The 17492-nt window shown below is 40.4% G+C and overlaps 2 protein-coding genes across 2 annotated transcripts in view; one reads left to right on the top strand and one right to left on the bottom strand.

The window, feature by feature from the left end:
- Positions 1-1994: 1994 nt before the first annotated feature.
- LOC131878525 (xylosyl- and glucuronyltransferase LARGE2s-like) overlaps positions 1995-17492 on the bottom strand; it is an 18837-nt gene continuing 3339 nt past the window's right edge. The window contains 5 exon segments of the mRNA XM_059224519.1: positions 1995-2480; positions 3302-3977; positions 9998-10221; positions 10649-10999; positions 11065-11311. Of these exon segments, the coding sequence (XP_059080502.1) occupies positions 3830-3977; positions 9998-10221; positions 10649-10999; positions 11065-11311 (970 nt within the window). The 3' untranslated portion in view covers positions 1995-2480; positions 3302-3829.
- Positions 13723-16993, top strand: LOC131878524 (xylosyl- and glucuronyltransferase LARGE1-like). The gene is made up of 4 exons (XM_059224518.1): positions 13723-13992; positions 14058-14408; positions 14832-15054; positions 16851-16993. Exons 1-4 carry the CDS (start codon positions 13822-13824, stop codon positions 16856-16858), a joined length of 753 nt encoding a protein of 250 aa, XP_059080501.1. The 5' UTR covers positions 13723-13821; the 3' UTR covers positions 16859-16993.

Genomic DNA, 17492 nt, shown 5'->3' with positions numbered 1-17492 from the left:
AATTGCATAGTCTTTTAGTTCTCTTCTTACTCTTGGTCTCTTGATTTTGCTGCTAATTGATAGTTCCTTTGCATTCATGATGCAAGCTATTTTTGGAAAAGCCAGCAAAGAGGCTAGACAATGTTTGGATTTGGTCTTAACAGGGAAGGATCCTTCTGTAGTCAAAAAGCCCTTTATTATAGAGGCTTTAGTTGCTTGGGTCAATGAAACCAGGGTGCTGCTTGAAGAACAGGCTCACCCAGTAGTTGAGAAGTTGACTGATTTGACCAGTGTAGAGGTTGAAGAGGTGTCTCCACTTAAAGTAGAGCCGGATAACATAGTTTTGGAGAAAACAGTCAGTCCACTTTATCAAAAGTAGCCTTGTCCTGATGAAGCTTTGTCAGTTTGACCACCCTAAGTGGTGTCAAAAATTTCTCAAGTTTGACCTTGAGAAGCACAATGGGAAGAAGGGATGTGCGAAGGTAGATGTCCTTTTTCCACCCGTACATGTGCCATCAGTGGATGACACTTGATACGTGCCATAATGTACATTGTACCTCCGTCCATGTAGAAGGGATGCAAAGAAAGGCGAGAAATAGGATAGCTCAGTTTCGTGCTTTTAGAGCTGACCTTATTCCTAAACCTAATCTAAGGGTACTAGATGAAGAACTAGCTTAAATTACTGCCAGTCTCTCTTCTTATGCTGATGATATACATAGAGTTAGTTTCTGGTAGGAATGGCCAAGATTCCACAAACATTGCAAAGGACCTAGAAAGAATCTACTCTTGGGTTACTGAGAGTAATATGGCACTGAATGGAAAGAAATTTTGTTCAATGACCTTCAGGTCAACTCCTTTGAATACTTCACTTGTCGTGGATAATGGAGGTAAAGATATTGAGCAGGCCTCATCTATGAAAGATTTAGGTGTAGTCCTTCAAAATAATGGAAAGTTTGATGAGCATATCCAATTGAAGGTGAGTAAAGCTTTTCGAATGTGTGGTTTGATATATTGCCATTCCTCAATTTGACTAACAACATCAATCTCAACAGATTCATCATTAGAACAATGAGCTGCTGCTTCTAAGCTCAGTGGGGTTGAAAACACACTAGAGAACTGATCTCCAAGCATGTTTGCCATAGCCTCTACATTGCGAATGGCTTCTCTATCAACCTCAAAAGGCCCAACAGGGTGTTTCATCTTTCTTTTAGAGTTCATATAAGAGAAAAAAAAAGCCTTCGGATTCAACCTGACCTCCTGAACCATGAGCATGAAATTGCTTTCAATCAGTTTTAACGTTATGGTCCTTTGTGATAACTTGTTTTCTAGCCCAAAAATAATCAAATTACTCCGTTTGTCAGTCAAACAAAAGCTCTAGGGCTTTAAATCTTTCTCTGACTTCTATTTCCGATTTGATTGTTTTTTATTTGTTATTTGAAGTCATTTGTTTGTTTCTATTTGATTGGAAATTTTTGAAATTTGGTTTTCCTTGTTTGGTCCCATCACTACATCTAACACATCGCTTCTAAAAAGCTACTCATAATCCGAAGGATTACAGCGATTCCAATGCTTTTGAGAATACACCAGATATGATTGAAACCACTGAGAAGATAGCCCACCGTAGTCAGCGTGTCCGGCATTCCCCCGATAGGTTTCAAGCATCATGTACCCAATAATCATGTCAAAACAGCTCAGGACGGGAATTGAAATGGATTTGCCAAACTTGATCTCCTTTCACCCCTTATGTCTGTGTACCGCCTTCCTGAAAACGAGTTTTATCACTGCTGAATCAATGGGTCTTGTTTCGATTGTCATGCGTACAGTGCTCTTGCTTTTTGGGGGAGATTAATTTATTTCATGAATTCCGGTCTTTACGAAATTATCAAATATCTCGACTAATATACATACATCTGCCGCGTTGGCAAAAAAGGAAAGGACACTTGTGCAATCATTGCCAGGTAATTTCATCATTCCACTCTCATCCAAAAAGAAAACAACTCGCTATCACCTTTGCATATTGGCAATAAAATACAAGTTTATTCAAAATACAACGGTATTGTACATGGTTTCGTCTTTTCTGTCTACATACAGGATGCATAATGTGTATCTAGTACATAGTAGTTGAAAACACCTCTATAAGTTCTCTTCTTCATTCTCCTCGTCGATGTCTTCCTTTATTTCTTCTCTAAGTTGCAGGACTTTGAGAACTAATAATACAACAGCAATAATAGCAATGATTAGGGTGAGTATAACCCCAATGACTGAGCTGCCCAATAAGGTTTTATCACAATACAGCCCGCCCAGGGCCGTCAAAGGATCCGTGTCTGCCCGGATGTTCGTGGCCACGAAGAAGGTCATGGCCACTGAGGAAGCGAAGATCACACTTCCACAAGCGCATTGGATCTGCGCTAGAAACGTGGTGAACACGTTGTCGTATCTTTGGAGAAGGAATCGTTTTATAAACGTGAGGATGAGTAACACTAGACCAGCCACGCCCAGAGCTGTAAGAAAATTTGAACGGAAGTGAATTAGCTTGCAAGTTTTTCACCCAATCTCGAAAATTGGAAAAAGGGCCAAGGACTAAAACCTTTGGTCTTTGTGTGTCAATATTCAATATTTGGAGTAGCATTGAGTAAATAGCAATCACCACCTCTTTTTTCAACAAAAGCTCGTTGTATCTACAGAAAAAGACCAGCTGTTTTTAGGTGCTGAAGTCTATTCCGGTCCTGTTCCAAATGTAACGGATCTTTTTCCTATTATGAAGCTAAGGCTACTTCAGTTGAATAGTCAGTGTTTCAAGTGACCTATTTAGATTTTTTGAAGCTTTCTAGCATTATGAGTCCATCAGCTACCACCCTTTTATTGTCTCGCGTCCACTACATAAAAAAAGTGTTTTACACTTCCATATTTTATCCATGTTGTGACACCGTCCAAAACTTTTCAAATGTCAAGAAGAAATCTCTAGCATTTTCATAGAAAATACGTAGTTACAACTTCCATGAAAATGTCGGTCAGCCCTTTCCAATAGGATAAGTTTTGATACAGAGCCAACAACTCTATTTTGTCCAGTGTTCAATTCAATTGCTTTCAACCGTTCACAATCAAAGCAAGCGGCAATAACCAACGATTTAAAAACATACAACCAAGTACTTGGTGGAACATTGTTTTGGTCGTCAGTAGAGAAAAAAGGTCCTCCGGCAGACACACAATGGTCCATTAAGATCTTTCCACTTCAATCAGAAAAGGCTTTGAGCGTAGTTTACCTTCCAGTTAAGGGCCTTTTTTCCTCACTATCACAATAAATAGTATTGTTAGTACTTACCTAGAACACTCTGAGGGAGTTTGGGCTCCGCCGGACATTTGAACAGGGTGGCACCAGAAATTGAGATCAACGTGGCGAACACGCCCGCTTCGACTAGAAAGTAGAACCCGTAGATGGCCTTAAACGCCCGGATCGGGTCGTTTTTGGCCGTGATTTCGAGGACGGTGATCTCGGCCTCCACCACGGCACCCTCGGCCATGACGGACGACAATCCCTAGGCCTTGGTTCCACTCATCATGGCGAATCGAATAATGGGGTGAGTGACGGATTGGAAGATGAGAGCTGAAAGCTACGACTGAATGGATCATCGCCACTGTATTAGACACTCTATTGTCAACACATGCGCCAACATCAACACCATCAATGGAAATCAAGTTTCTCCGTTTCTCCGTTTCTCGGTCACAAGGTCACGGTGCTCAAGCAAGAAACGATTGATAAACCCTACTCATCGCTTCACGGATACACAGACACGTTCTTGATGATCATCGATGAAGTACAACGAATATTGCTGAAGCTCAAAGTCCGTTATCAAGACCAACAGAGGAAGTCGACGGGACCTGAGGAAATTTTTCTATGGGAATGGAACACTGAGCGAGATGAACTGCTTTTTATGCCTCGGGTTCCAGGGTTTTCCGTCAGAGCGCAGAAAATCGATAACGAGAAGAGGAAGGAAGACCTGGAAGAGAGAAAGAGAAGATGAATGATGACAAAATGAAAACTTTGATAATGTCTCAAATCTGGTTAGTAATGAAGGAAGCTCAGGCGGAGCTTAAAGACATCTTTCGGAGGTTGACAACCCAACGCTTTAATTAAGAATCTACGTGGTAACCGTTTCAGATAATCGATCGTCGCGTCGTGGCTTGAGCAACTCGTTTCAAGTTAAAATTATCGTGATTCCCAGAAGTTATCAAGAAATACAACGTGCTCGTTTTGACGCGAATCAAATTTCATCCGAACACGTCGAAGTGCATTTCCAATGAAGGATCTGATATTTCCCGCTGTAATCAACAATTCAGAGTTTTCGATGCCACTCTCAGATTGGAATAGTAAACTTGGGCTGATTGCGCGCCTACAGCGAAACTTTTGATCCAAGTTAAAGGAGCTGAAAGGACCTTCAGGATCTTGTTTGAGTTCCAACAAAGACGAGGGGTTAAGGCTGAGCTAAAAAGGGGCCTTCATTCGCAGGCCAATGTGACCACGAGACCCTTAAAGCGAGGTGGACGGAAGTATCGCATGCTGATGCTCATCTGGTTGGAATAATCATGGTCATTAAGCCCATGTGGAACCACCATGACGGGACAGTAGCTTTCGCCGGGTCCATAAAGCCACCCATCTAGTTAATATGATAGTCACCAAGTGGCCAAAAAATATCGTATTCCGAGTGGTGAGTGTGCCTCGAGAACTCTGTTCCATGTCCAGAACCTAATCCTGCTTGGAGGTCCCTTTTTCCCTTTGGGACAAGGGCCCACCAAACTCCCTGGTTGAGATGACACGTGATCTTTCGAGCCCCTAATTGACAAGGTTTCCCAAAATATACCTTACCTACAGACCATGGAACCAGAAAGCGAAGATCCTGATCGCACCTGATCCCAGGGTTTTAGCGAGAGAATTCGGATGTCTACGTTGGGAAGGGGTGCCTTGAGGATCAGGAACAGCACGTGTGTACCCGGCTAAGTAGCGCCACCAAAGATGAATGAGGTTTCATCTGAACACTTCTCAGAGAGCCAATCGTTTAGGGAAATCAAGCGGATTTCTGCTCTTCACCAAACATTTGACTACTCACTCACTAGCCCAAGGGAGTAGCACGGCAAGGCGAGGCCATGGATGGAGGAGGGACAGAGTGAAGCTCCGGAGGCTCGGCCGTCAGCTGACTGACTCTCTGAGGGAACAGTAGGAACTTCTAAAGGAACAAGACGAGAAGGACGAAGAGGAACAGGACGAGGAGGAAGAGCAGGAGCGCTTTCTCTTTCGTACTGTTGGTCTACTACTCTCTCTCTACTCTTTCAATCTTCCTCTCTTTCTCTCGCGGTTTGGGGGCACATTTGGACCAAAGGGTTTTCAGATATTTTTTTCCTTCTTTTTTTGTACATCAAACTCCTTCCAGATATCGTATATTAGAATGGTGCTTGGGTTCTCAAAAGGCTATGGACTCGAAATATAAAAACATAATTTATATTTTTTTATAGTGCCATAACGATCATCGATGAGAAATTTGAGATAGGTTTTGAAAGTGAGGCTACTCTAGATATGAATTTGTGAAAAGGAAAGACTAAATATCAAAAATTAAAGAATTTGACTCCGCCGTCCAGTTTGTGTTTTGAAATGTACAAACCTGTGATCCAATTGCAACAACTAAATCACCTTTCTTAAAACTAAAATACCCTATTGCAACTGCATTTCCAAGTAATTGTGATTAATTGAATTCAGAGTAATTTCAATTGTAGTTGTCCACATTTTAGCTGATACATCGAGATTTAGGTCTATGTAGAATCACGATTTCATTTTCATCCTACAATTGCAACATATTTTTGTTTAATAGTGACAGATCTAGTATACAACTCGCAAAGCCAATGTTTTGGACGTTGAAAATCTCGGTCACTTTGTCATTCAAAAGACATCGTCACTCAATTGGTTCATTTATGTTACAAAAATGTAATTAAATTTTAAGTAGAAAATGTTTGGAAGCAACATCTTGAAGTCCATTCATTGCGATTGATTAAAGTTTGAACTTATTTAAACAGCCCTGATGACATAAAAGAGCTTCTAGTGTTCGAGAAAAATATGTCCAAAAATCGTCACTTCACCAGGTTTAGGCGACTGTTCTATCTCGGGTAATCATTTAAGTACAATATTTAAGTCTACCCTGAGATTTGGATTGGTTCCACAAGGTGTTTCGGGGGGGCGTTTATGTTTTCCAACTATCACGAAATGTCGATCAAAGGGCGTTTATGTTTTCCAACTATCACGAAATGTCGATCAAAGAATACTTTTTCCCAAATATATTATTCGAGTTATGTCTACAGAGGAATGGTAGTTCCCAAAAGTTGCATTTTTATTGGTTACTTATGGTGTCCTTGTGGTTTACGGTTGAAGTAAGGAATGCTGATAGTTGCAAAAAAAGGTGGAAAAGCCTTCGAGGTCGCATTCCGTTGTTGTAACTTTTTTTATGGAACCTTTTTCAACTTTACCTCAAGGCTCGTTAGATTCTTTCAGCTTTGAACCAAATTTTGGAGAAAGGATTACAATACGGCAATTGTCCTGGTCCTCAAATGACATCTCTTGAGTGGAGTACCCACCTAACGAACTGAGACGGATCATTTGCCATAGAATTTCCTTCAGTTCTATATTTACATTGGCTTTGCTGACGCACGAAATTGCCCTTGATACAAAAAAAGTTGTATTGGGCCTTCAAGGCCGTGACCAGGCCAATAGATAGAAAAGAAGAAAAAAAACAATCTCATCGGGAAAAGCCGAAAATAATGGTAGGTGGCATTGAAAGACCATGAATCAATCGTAACTTGGAGACAGTTGGACCAAGGAAAACTTCGTTGGCTTTGATCAAGACAAACATAGCTCTATGAACCCCAGTGGAACAAAAATAGAAGAAAAATATTGATGTTATCGATGACTTGTGTTTGCGGGAAACACGCAAACACATACTGATTATAGTTGTTAATCTTCATCACTCACCAAGTGTTGTTGACGAACTTTACGTGAATTTAGTTGCAAACTAAGGCTTCGGTCTATAGGGTCGCCAAATGATACGAGGCTCTCAGTGTCAGTTCTGAGAAGGAGTTATGCCCAAAAAGCATTTTCTGTGGTTTCGAGTGGCTTTTGACTTCGTTATAAGTGGTTTCAAATATCGAAATCAGTCCTAGGTTCCATTTTCAAATGAATAAAGCTTAAGTCATAACAATCTGATAAGAACCACTTTCCTTCTCAGAGAAATATGATTGAAAATAGAATGAGATGTGACCATTTTCTTAATCTCTTTCTTTGCTTAGCTGCATGATTTGTTTCATTCAGATTTTTAATTCAGACTCCTTTCAAATCAAGCTTGAGCGGCTTTTTCAGAGCTGATATCTGTGAAGCTAAAGCCCTACAATCTGTTTTAATTCAACCACAGGCACTGCAAATCGTGTGTGTGACAATTGGATAAAAGATATCTTCTAACAGAGATTTCATACCTTACAACTCAGGTGCACATAACATCATGTCACAAGCCGTTTGTTAACGCCAGATACGTCAAATCTGACCACCAAACCTTCAATTTGGCAAGGTTGCCTGTCATTTCAGGAGAGCGAGTGTTTTTCTCTGGCAAGGCAAGCCTACAAAAGGCGTCTTCTAGTTGAACCTTCCCCACAAAAAAGTACATTCATTCGACTGAGGCTCTTCTGCACACTGATGGTGAAAAATCCAGTTCTGGAGGAGGGTCTATTTTGAATCTCACAGTCCGCAATGGGTTGTTGATCAGTTGTCGAGAGGCACGCCCGGAGTACACACCGAGATCTTTGTTCTCCCAAGTTGGCGTGGTAACTAAAATAACTGCAGAGCCCTTGAAAAGTTCTCCAGGATTTGGGAGAGCGGAGAAGCTTGGATTGAGTTCGACTCTCAGAGTTGCTGATGCATAGTGTTAGGTCTCAAGTATCAGAAAAACTGGACGACCTTCACGCACCTGGACCGATTTAACCCCACTGAAGTACAGAGAGCATAGTTTAAGATGGAGCGAATGTTAAGATTGCACGAAGGGTTTCATGATAACGATTTATTGAGGAAATTAGTACGTCATGTCAGTTTAGTTTGTTAATCCTAGATACTTAGGGAATTCGGAGATTTGTGGAGTACTTGAAATTCAAATCATCCATGAAATTTTTCTTGATTATCTTTAAACACCTGAAAAGAGTAAAAAACAATCAGAGGTTACTGGTGCGACAAATGATGTACAAACGTGTTATAAATTAGAGACGTGACTAAATTTTTATTGTGGGGTTGAATACAGAATATATTACCCGCAGTACGTGACCCATTTAGCATTATCTAACTGCGTTCATTCATGCAATAAAAAACATTGGCCGAAGATTGGGAAGAAAATGATTTGTTCGATAATTTTGGAAGCGTCAATTCATGTCCGTGAAAATTCAGTAGAATTATCTTTCAAAAATTTCCCCAAATATGCCAAGGTTAGATGTCTCCCAAAAGCGACATCCTTCAAATCGTTAACCGATGATTATCCCACTCTGTCGTGACAAACATGGAACGAATCGATCCATGTTACTAGGTCAAAAGTCGATTTAAATACCAATGAAAAACAATGTAACTTACAAATATCAGATCTAATCATTAGCTCATACTCGACGGTGTGCGAGACAAGAGATAGTTTGATTTGCACAAAATTACAGAACAAAATCAACATAAATCCTCCCTTGAGCGAATCCTTGGCCCTCAAACCTGGATGCTCGAGAAGGATCCCACATAGACTTTGGTGGGGACGCGCCCGTGTATCTAAGGAAAAGGTCATGCCTGAAAAGAAGCCCATGGGCTTACGAGAGAGACCTGGAGATAACCCCCTGTTATGCAGGTTTTTTCTGTTTTCTTTTACGTATACCCATATCTATGTTTGTTTTGTTACGAGACCCTAAATAAATCATCATATCACTTGTGATGCCCGCGTTTCAACGGTTCAAGATATCTGAGGACGATCTTTCTTGCACAACTTAAAAAGCTACCAAACAGTTAATGCCATCAAATAGGTCTGCACCCACAGGGCGGACAACTTGTAAGTTTGTGTTGATAAGTAAGCATGTATATTTAATTACTAGGACAGGTTAAAATTAGGTCTTGGATTTTCGGGTGATTCACCTAAAATCACGTTTTTAACTTTTTATGCCGTTTTGCGGCATTAATTACCTAGATTGCTATTTGTGACCAATGCTTGACGGGTTTACATTTCATCCTTTTGTAAATTGATTTTTTTGAAACGTTTATCGTCTTTTACCCCTAATTTTCGTCCCATTTTTTGCTAATTCCAATACTAAAATGCAAGCTGTTTTAACTTGCAGCTCGTTCCTGTTACAGACTGTTTTGAAGAATGATCATTTTGTGCCTTTGAGGTTTTTTTGTGAAAAAAAAGGATGCTTTAACAAAAAAAAAGCCTTTCAAACGTAACTGAAATCTCATTGTTGGGCTATTGAAGCTGCCGAGTCTGCCTCAGATAGGTTTGTATTCAGCTATTTCTGCATCTCAAGAATTGAAGAAAAAGCGGACTTAAACAAATAAATGTTAATCCTTTATGGTCTCATCATACTTTTAAAATCAATATTCAGCTCTCCAAAACCAAATACGAACCACTCCTTTTGTTTTTCCTTTGGCAAACAATCCCCTGTTCTCCACAGAATTTTAGATCTCAACCCATTCAAACGCTTGGGTCGAGAATAGTTGTCTCTCAAAAAGTATTACGTAACAGTCCACAGCATGAATGCCCTCTTCTGGCAATTCTTACCAGAAAATAGGCATTCATTCTACCTATGTATTGTCGTCATGTTGCCAGATTTGTATGCAAGCCAAAATCTATTGAAATGAAAATTAAAGTACTCTGCCTCCATATTCCAATGGTTAGTGGCAAGGCCCACAAAGAGAGCCAAACAAATCACCCAATCATGAATGTATGATGGCTGGATGATGGAAGATGGTTCTTACTGTCTGAATTGCTCCGAGCTTCGGAATCTGGCAATGTCCAAACTTGGGGCATGGGGCATATGAATAATGAAGACATTGGGTAGAACAATGAACTGGAAGTTTTGAGCATGTAGTTCCACGATATGGGACACCTTGTTCCAACCAAAACCAACGAAGCGTTGGTCGTAACGAGTCACATTTTTTGGCACAACAATGTAAGGTTCGAAATGCGGCTCCCACTCGACCTGGAAACAAAAGAGCAAATTTATGGTGAGATCGGTCGATTTTTTTTCTTCTGGTTATCAGATCTTAAGTGAACATGCCAACATTTTCCATGGCTCCTATCATTTTGCCATCCATGTGATCAATCTGGACAAAACAAGAAGCAATCCAAGTGAGAGTTCCACTTCGCCTTAACTTCATTCCAATCTTTGAGACTGTATTATGGATATTTGAGGCTACAAGCATAAACTGTACCTAAAGAGGAGCCAGGCCACACCCCACACTGTCCCCTCCCGCTCTATTGGCTATTCCAAACTATTCTTTCAGTCTAACTACCGTTAGTTCAATGAGACTAAGATCGAGTTTCAATATAGAGCCTTAGGCGTCTCTATGTAATGATCTGACAAAAGCGAAACTTTTACCTTCCACTGATATCCTACAAAGGCTTACCTGAAACGGCTTGGTGGCCGTTCTCCATTTGCCAAAGTTGGTGGCCTTGTGGCCCAGGGTCCACACGTGGTACCTGAAGGTCAAGAGAGTGCCCAAATCCAAAAGATCCAAGACCTCTGCCTTGGTCCTGGGAAATTGGTCCAATCGGTAACGCAAGGTTTCAAAGGCCGGAACCACCAGAGCTCGGGGCTTGAGATCACTCTGGGCTTGTATAAAGTACTTTTGAGTACTGACTAGGAGGGTATCATAAACATTCGCACCCGGAAGGAAATCGATATCACTGAGAAACACAAACGGAGTATTGGCATGGTCCAAAGCCACGTTCCGCAAAAAATTGACTGGATACAAGTTCTGAAAGAAACAAACAATCCCTCGCTAACGGATGTTCTCTTCCTCGACTATGGATGCCAATCTACCCCTTCTTTGAAGACCACGTGATATCCAACATTGGTCCGAGCTCGGAGGATCTCTGAATTATGCACAAAATCGGCCAATTGGTGAGATTCGGCGTCTGACAGGTACAAGCTTAGACTGATGGGCCCCGACCAATGTTGGCAAAGACTTTGAACTATATGGAGCCGATCCATGGACAATTGAGCCACCAACGTCACATCATTGTCCTTGAGGAGGGGGGGTACGTAGTCTAGGTAGTATATATGAGTTCTGGAAAGAAATCACATGATTATTCAAAGGGAGGCAATGATAAGACATAATTGAAGAAAAGGGACAACGGTCACCCACTAGATTCTTTGGGAACAAGGAGGTACTTGGTTCTTCTGATCTCATTTTTCAAACAGCTAATGAGCATTGGATAGAGATTGGTATTAGCTTTCAAAATATTAGAATGCTTTTCAAATGATAAACTTGAGAGTAAGAGCAAGACGGGCGAAATCGCAATAAACTGGTTCCTTCGAGTTTTAATTTTGCCGCCTTTCGTGTGTTTAGATAATGTTTAAAACTTTGAAAGTCTCAATTCCACGAAACGTTAAAAAATTCGTTTATTTTGGAGTTCATGCCAATTATTGAAAGACATGGTACTTTCTACCATGAGAATAGTGAACCGCAAAAGACATTTCTCCTTAATAAATAGTAAAAGTATGGCATAAGCATGTTAGTCCTGTTTGTTCGAAGCCTAAGGTGGATCAAACCTAGGACCTCTACAAACATGAAATCAAAAAGAATGAAATCACCTATCGCATATACCAATTATTGATTATGTCCCAAAATTAGCATTCATTTTGATCGAAAGATCTATCCAAATAGATCAATTGGAGCTAAAAATATGTCTTGAAGAAGCTATGTTGTAAGAATTAAAAACAATTTGAACCTTTGGCTTACTGTTGGTCTGCTACTTAAGCTTTCCAATTAAATTCGATAGATGTGACCCGCTTTAAGTTGAAGCTATCCAAGTTTCTCATTTGATGCCCATATCACAAAAAGGGCCGAAGCAAGTCGATTTGGCGGGAAATCTGTTCCCAGTCCATATTTCTAGAAGTCCGTCATTTAACAGAATGAGGGTTTGTATGTGTGTGTGTGTGTGGGGGGGGGGAGACCTGGATCGAACCCATGAACCCGAGATCAACTCGGTCACGCATTAGTCTAATGCGCTACACCTTCTCCCTTGGAAATTTGAAAACTTCCAATTTTGTAGCCGATAAAAGAAACCAAGTGATCAGCTTCTTTTTTATGTGTGAAACGAAAAACTTTTGATTTCAACTTTGCTAGTTACTAGCTGAATATTAGTTTAAAATTCTTTTTATTGAAAGTGAGCTTTTTACGTTCTTTTTGAAAAGCATTTTTGTCTCAGAACACGTGCTGATAGAATCATTATTGATTTGAAGGCTTTTTTTAACATCACAGAAGTGAAAAAAAAAAAAGTGAAATGAAAACGTTTTATCTAAAAATCAAATAAAGTTTATAAGGTAAAAAAAAAATATGGACGAAATATGACCTTTCATTTTATTAGTACGGGGGATTACATGCCCTGTAGCGGGTAGAAAAGCCCGTGAAAAAGCAAACAAAAAAAAGATTGAACAAGGACAATACCTTAGATCAAAAAATGATCACATTTTGCAATGAGGTTTGTTTTTTTGATGTTGCCCTCAGCCTTACCGAAGTCGCTCCAAGTGCATGAGAATTACACCCGAATTGAATCCCCTCCCAAGAGCCGGCCAAGGTTGGTGGGTTCGCCAGAGCTTGCCCGGAATGTACCAATCGCTCTGGTTTTCCACCATGCCCAGAATCATTCTGTTAAATGACGGACTTCTAGAAATATGGACTGGGAACAGATTTCCCGCCAAATCGACTTGCTTCGGCCCTTTTTGTGATATGGGCATCAAATGAGAAACTTGGATAGCTTCAACTTAAAGCGGGTCACATCTATCGAATTTAATTGGGAAATCTTAAGTAGCAGACCAACAGTAAGCCAAAGGTTCAAATTGTTTTTAATTCTTACAACATAGCTTCTTCAAGACATATTTTTAGCTCCAATTGATCTATTTGGATAGATCTTTCGATCAAAATGAATGCTAATTTTGGGACATAATCAATAATTGGTATATGCGATAGGTGATTTCATTCTTTTTGATTTCATGTTTGTAGAGGTCCTAGGTTTGATCCACCTTAGGCTTCGAACAAACAGGACTAACATGCTTATGCCATACTTTTACTATTTATTAAGGAGAAATGTCTTTTGCGGTTCACTATTCTCATGGTAGAAAGTACCATGTCTTTCAATAATTGGCATGAACTCCAAAATAAACGAATTTTTTAACGTTTCGTGGAATTGAGACTTTCAAAGTTTTAAACATTATCTAAACACACGAAAGGCGGCAAAATTAAAACTCGAAGGAACCAGTTTATTGCGATTTCGCCCGTCTTGCTCTTACTCTCAAGTTTATCATTTGAAAAGCATTCTAATATTTTTGAAAGCTAATACCAATCTCTATCCAATGCTCATTTAGCTGTTTGAAAAATGAGATCAGAAGAACCAAGTACCTCCTTGTTCCCAAAGAATCTAGTGGGTGACCGTTGTCCCTTTTCTTCAATTATGTCTTATCATTGCCTCCCTTTGAATAATCATGTGATTTCTTTCCAGAACTCATATATACTACCTAGACTACGTACCCCCCCTCCTCAAGGACAATGATGTGACGTTGGTGGCTCAATTGTCCATGGATCGGCTCCATATAGTTCAAAGTCTTTGCCAACATTGGTCGGGGCCCATCAGTCTAAGCTTGTACCTGTCAGACGCCGAATCTCACCAATTGGCCGATTTTGTGCATAATTCAGAGATCCTCCGAGCTCGGACCAATGTTGGATATCACGTGGTCTTCAAAGAAGGGGTAGATTGGCATCCATAATCGAGGAAGAGAACATCCTTTAGCGAGGGATTGTTTGTTTCTTTCAGAACTTGTATCCAGTCAATTTTTTGCGGAACGTGGCTTTGGACCATGCCAATACTCCGTTTGTGTTTCTCAGTGATATCGATTTCCTTCCGGGTGCGAATGTTTATGATACCCTCCTAGTCAGTACTCAAAAGTACTTCATACAAGCCCAGAGTGATCTCAAGCCCCGAGCTCTGGTGGTTCCGGCCTTTGAAACCTTGCGTTACCGATTGGACCAATTTCCCAGGACCAAGGCAGAGGTCTTGGATCTTTGGATTTTGGGCACTCTCTTGACCTTCAGGTACCACGTGTGGACCCTGGGCCACAAGGCCACCAACTTTGGCAAATGGAGAACGGCCACCAAGCCGTTTCAGGTAAGCCTTTGTAGGATATCAGTGGAAGGTAAAAGTTTCGCTTTTGTCAGACATTTATTACAAAGAGGCTAAGGCTCTATATTGAAACTTGATCTTAGTCTCATTGAACTAACGGTAGTTAGACTGAAAGAATAGTTTGGAATAGCCAATAGAGCGGGAGGGGACAGTGTGGGGTGTGGCCTGGCTCCTCTTTAGGTACAGTTTATGCTTGTAGCCTCAAATATCCATAATACAGTCTCAAAGAATGGAATGAAGTTAAGGCGAAGTGGAACTCTCACTTGGATTGCTTCTGTTTTGTCCAGATTGATCACATGGATGGCAAAATGATAGGAGCCATGGAAAATGTTGGCATGTTCACTTAAGATCTGATAACCAGAAAAAAAATCGACCGATCTCACCATAAATTTGCTCTTTTGTTTCCAGGTCGAGTGGGAGCCGCATTTCGAACCTTACATTGTTGTGCCAAAAAATGTGACTCGTTACGACCAACGCTTCGTTGGTTTTGGTTGGAACAAGGTGTCCCATATCGTGGAACTACATGCTCAAAACTTCCAGTTCATTGTTCTACCCAATGTCTTCATTATTCATATGCCCCATGCCCCAGTTTGGACATTGCCAGATTCCGAAGCTCGGAGCAATTCAGACAGTAAGAACCATCTTCCATCATCCAGCCATCATTCATTCATGATTGGGTGATTTGTTTGGCTCTCTTGTGGGCCTTGCCACTAACCATTGGAATATGGAGGCAGAGTACTTTAATTTTCATTTCAATAGATTTTGGCTTGCATACAAATCTGGCAACATGACGACAATACATAGGTAGAATGAATGCCTATTTTCTGGTAAGAATTGCCAGAAGAGGGCATTCATGCTGTGGACTGTTACGTAATACTTTTGAGAGACAACTATTCTCGACCCAAGCGTTTGAATGGGTTGAGATCTAAAATTCTGTGGAGAACAGGGGATTGTTTGCCAAAGGAAAAACAAAGGAGTGGTTCGTATTTGGTTTGGAGAGCTGGATATTGATTTTAAAAGTATGATGAGACCATAAAGGATAACATTTATTGTTTTTAAGTCCGCTTTTTCTTCAATTCTTGAGATGCAGAAATAGCTGAATACAAACCTATCTGAGGCAGACTCGGCAGCTTCAATAGCCCAACAATGAGATTTCAGTTACGTTTGAAAGGCTTTTTTTTTTGTTAAAGCATCCTTTTTTTTCACAAAAAAAAACTCAAAGGCACAAAATGATCATTCTTCAAAACAGTCTGTAACAGGAACGAGCTGCAAGTTAAAACAGCTTGCATTTTAGTATTGGAATTAGCAAAAAATGGGACGAAAATTAGGGGTAAAAGACGATAAACGTTTCAAAAAATCAATTTACAAAAGGATGAATGTAAACCCGTCAAGCATTGGTCACAAATAACAATCTAGGTAATTAATGCCGCAAAACGGCATAAAAAGTTTAAAACGTGATTTTAGGTGAATCACCCGAAAATCCAAGGCCTAATTTTACCCGTCCTAGTAATTAAATATACATGCTTACTTATCAACACAAACTTACAAGTTGTCCGCCCTGTGGGTGCAGACCTATTTGATGGCATTAACTGTTTTGGTAGCTTTTTAAGTTGTGCAAGAAAGATCGTCCTCAGATATCTTGAACCGTTGAAACGCGGGCATCACAAGTGATATGATGATTTATTTAGGGTCTCGTAAAAAAACAAACATAGATATGGGTATACGTTAAAGAAAACAGAAAAAACCTGCATAACAGGGGTTATCTCCAGGTCTCTCTCGTAAGCCCATGGGCTTCTTTTCAGGCATGACCTTTCCTTAGATACACGGGCGCGTCCCCACCAAAGTCTATGTGATCCTTCTCGAGCATCCAGGTTTGAGGGCCAAGGATTCGCTCAAGGGAGGATTTATTGTTGATTTTGTTCTGTAATTTTGTGCAAATCAAACTATCTCTTGTCTCGCACACCGTCGAGTATGAGCTAATGATTAGATCAGATATTTGTAAGTTACATTGTTTTTCATTGGTATTTAAATCGACTTTTGACCTAGTAACATGGATCGATTCGTTCCATGTTTGTCAGGACAGAGTGGGATAATCATCGGTTAACGATTTGAAGGATGTCGCTTTTGGGAGACATCTAACCTTGGTATATTTGGGGAAATTTTTGAAAGATAATTCTACTGAATTTTCACGGACATGAATTGACGCTTCCAAAATTATCGAACAAATCATTTTCTTCCCAATCTTCGGCCTATGTTTTTTATTGCATGAATGAACGCAGTTAGATAATGCTAAATGGGTCACGTACTGCGGGTAATATATTCTGTATTCAACCCCACAATAAAAATTTAGTCACGTCTCTAATTTATAACACGTTTGTACATCATTTGTCGCACCGGTAACCTCTGATTGTTTTTTACTCTTTTCAGGTGTTTAAAGATAATCAAGAAAAATTTCATGGATGATTTGAATTTCAAGTACTCCACAAATCTCCGAATTCCCTAAGTATCTAGGATTAACAAACTAAACTGACATGACGTACTAATTTCCTCAATAAATCGTTATCATGAAACCCTTCGTGCAATCTTAACATTCGCTCCATCTTAAACTATGCTCTCTGTACTTCAGTGGGGTTAAATCGGTCCAGGTGCGTGAAGGTCGTCCAGTTTTTCTAATACTTGAGACCTAACACTATGCATCAGCAACTCTGAGAGTCGAACTCAATCCAAGCTTCTCCGCTCTCCCAAATCCTGGAGGAACTTTTCAAGGGCTCTGCAGTTATTTAGTTACCACGCCAACTTGGGAGAAACAAAGATCTCGGTGTGTACTCCGGGCGTGCCTCTCGACAACTGATCAACAACCCATTGCGGACTGTGAGATTCAAAATAGACCCTCCTCCAGAACTGGATTTTTCACCATCAGTGTGCAGAAGAGCCTCAGTCGAATGAATGTACTTTTTTGTGGGGAAGGTTCAACTAGAAGACGCCTTTTGTAGGCTTGCCTTGCCAGAGAAAAACACTCGCTCTCCTGAAATGACAGGCAACCTTGCCAAATTGAAGGTTTGGTGGTCA

Source organism: Tigriopus californicus, chromosome 3 (genome assembly GCF_007210705.1).
Source record: "Tigriopus californicus strain San Diego chromosome 3, Tcal_SD_v2.1, whole genome shotgun sequence".
Taxonomy (NCBI): domain Eukaryota; kingdom Metazoa; phylum Arthropoda; class Copepoda; order Harpacticoida; family Harpacticidae; genus Tigriopus; species Tigriopus californicus.
Note: the sequence above shows the minus strand (reverse complement) of the source record. Positions and strands in the feature narration are given on the sequence as shown.

Coding starts and splice junctions, on each gene's coding strand:
- LOC131878524 (XM_059224518.1), top strand. CDS start 13,822: ATGGATCGGCTCCATATAGTTCAAAGTCTTTGCCAACATTGGTCGGGG. Junction 13,993..14,057: donor ACGTGGTCTTCAAAGAAGGG/GTAGATTGGCAT, acceptor TGTTTCTTTCAG/AACTTGTATCCAGTCAATTT. Junction 14,409..14,831: donor CGGCCACCAAGCCGTTTCAG/GTAAGCCTTTGT, acceptor TTTTGTTTCCAG/GTCGAGTGGGAGCCGCATTT.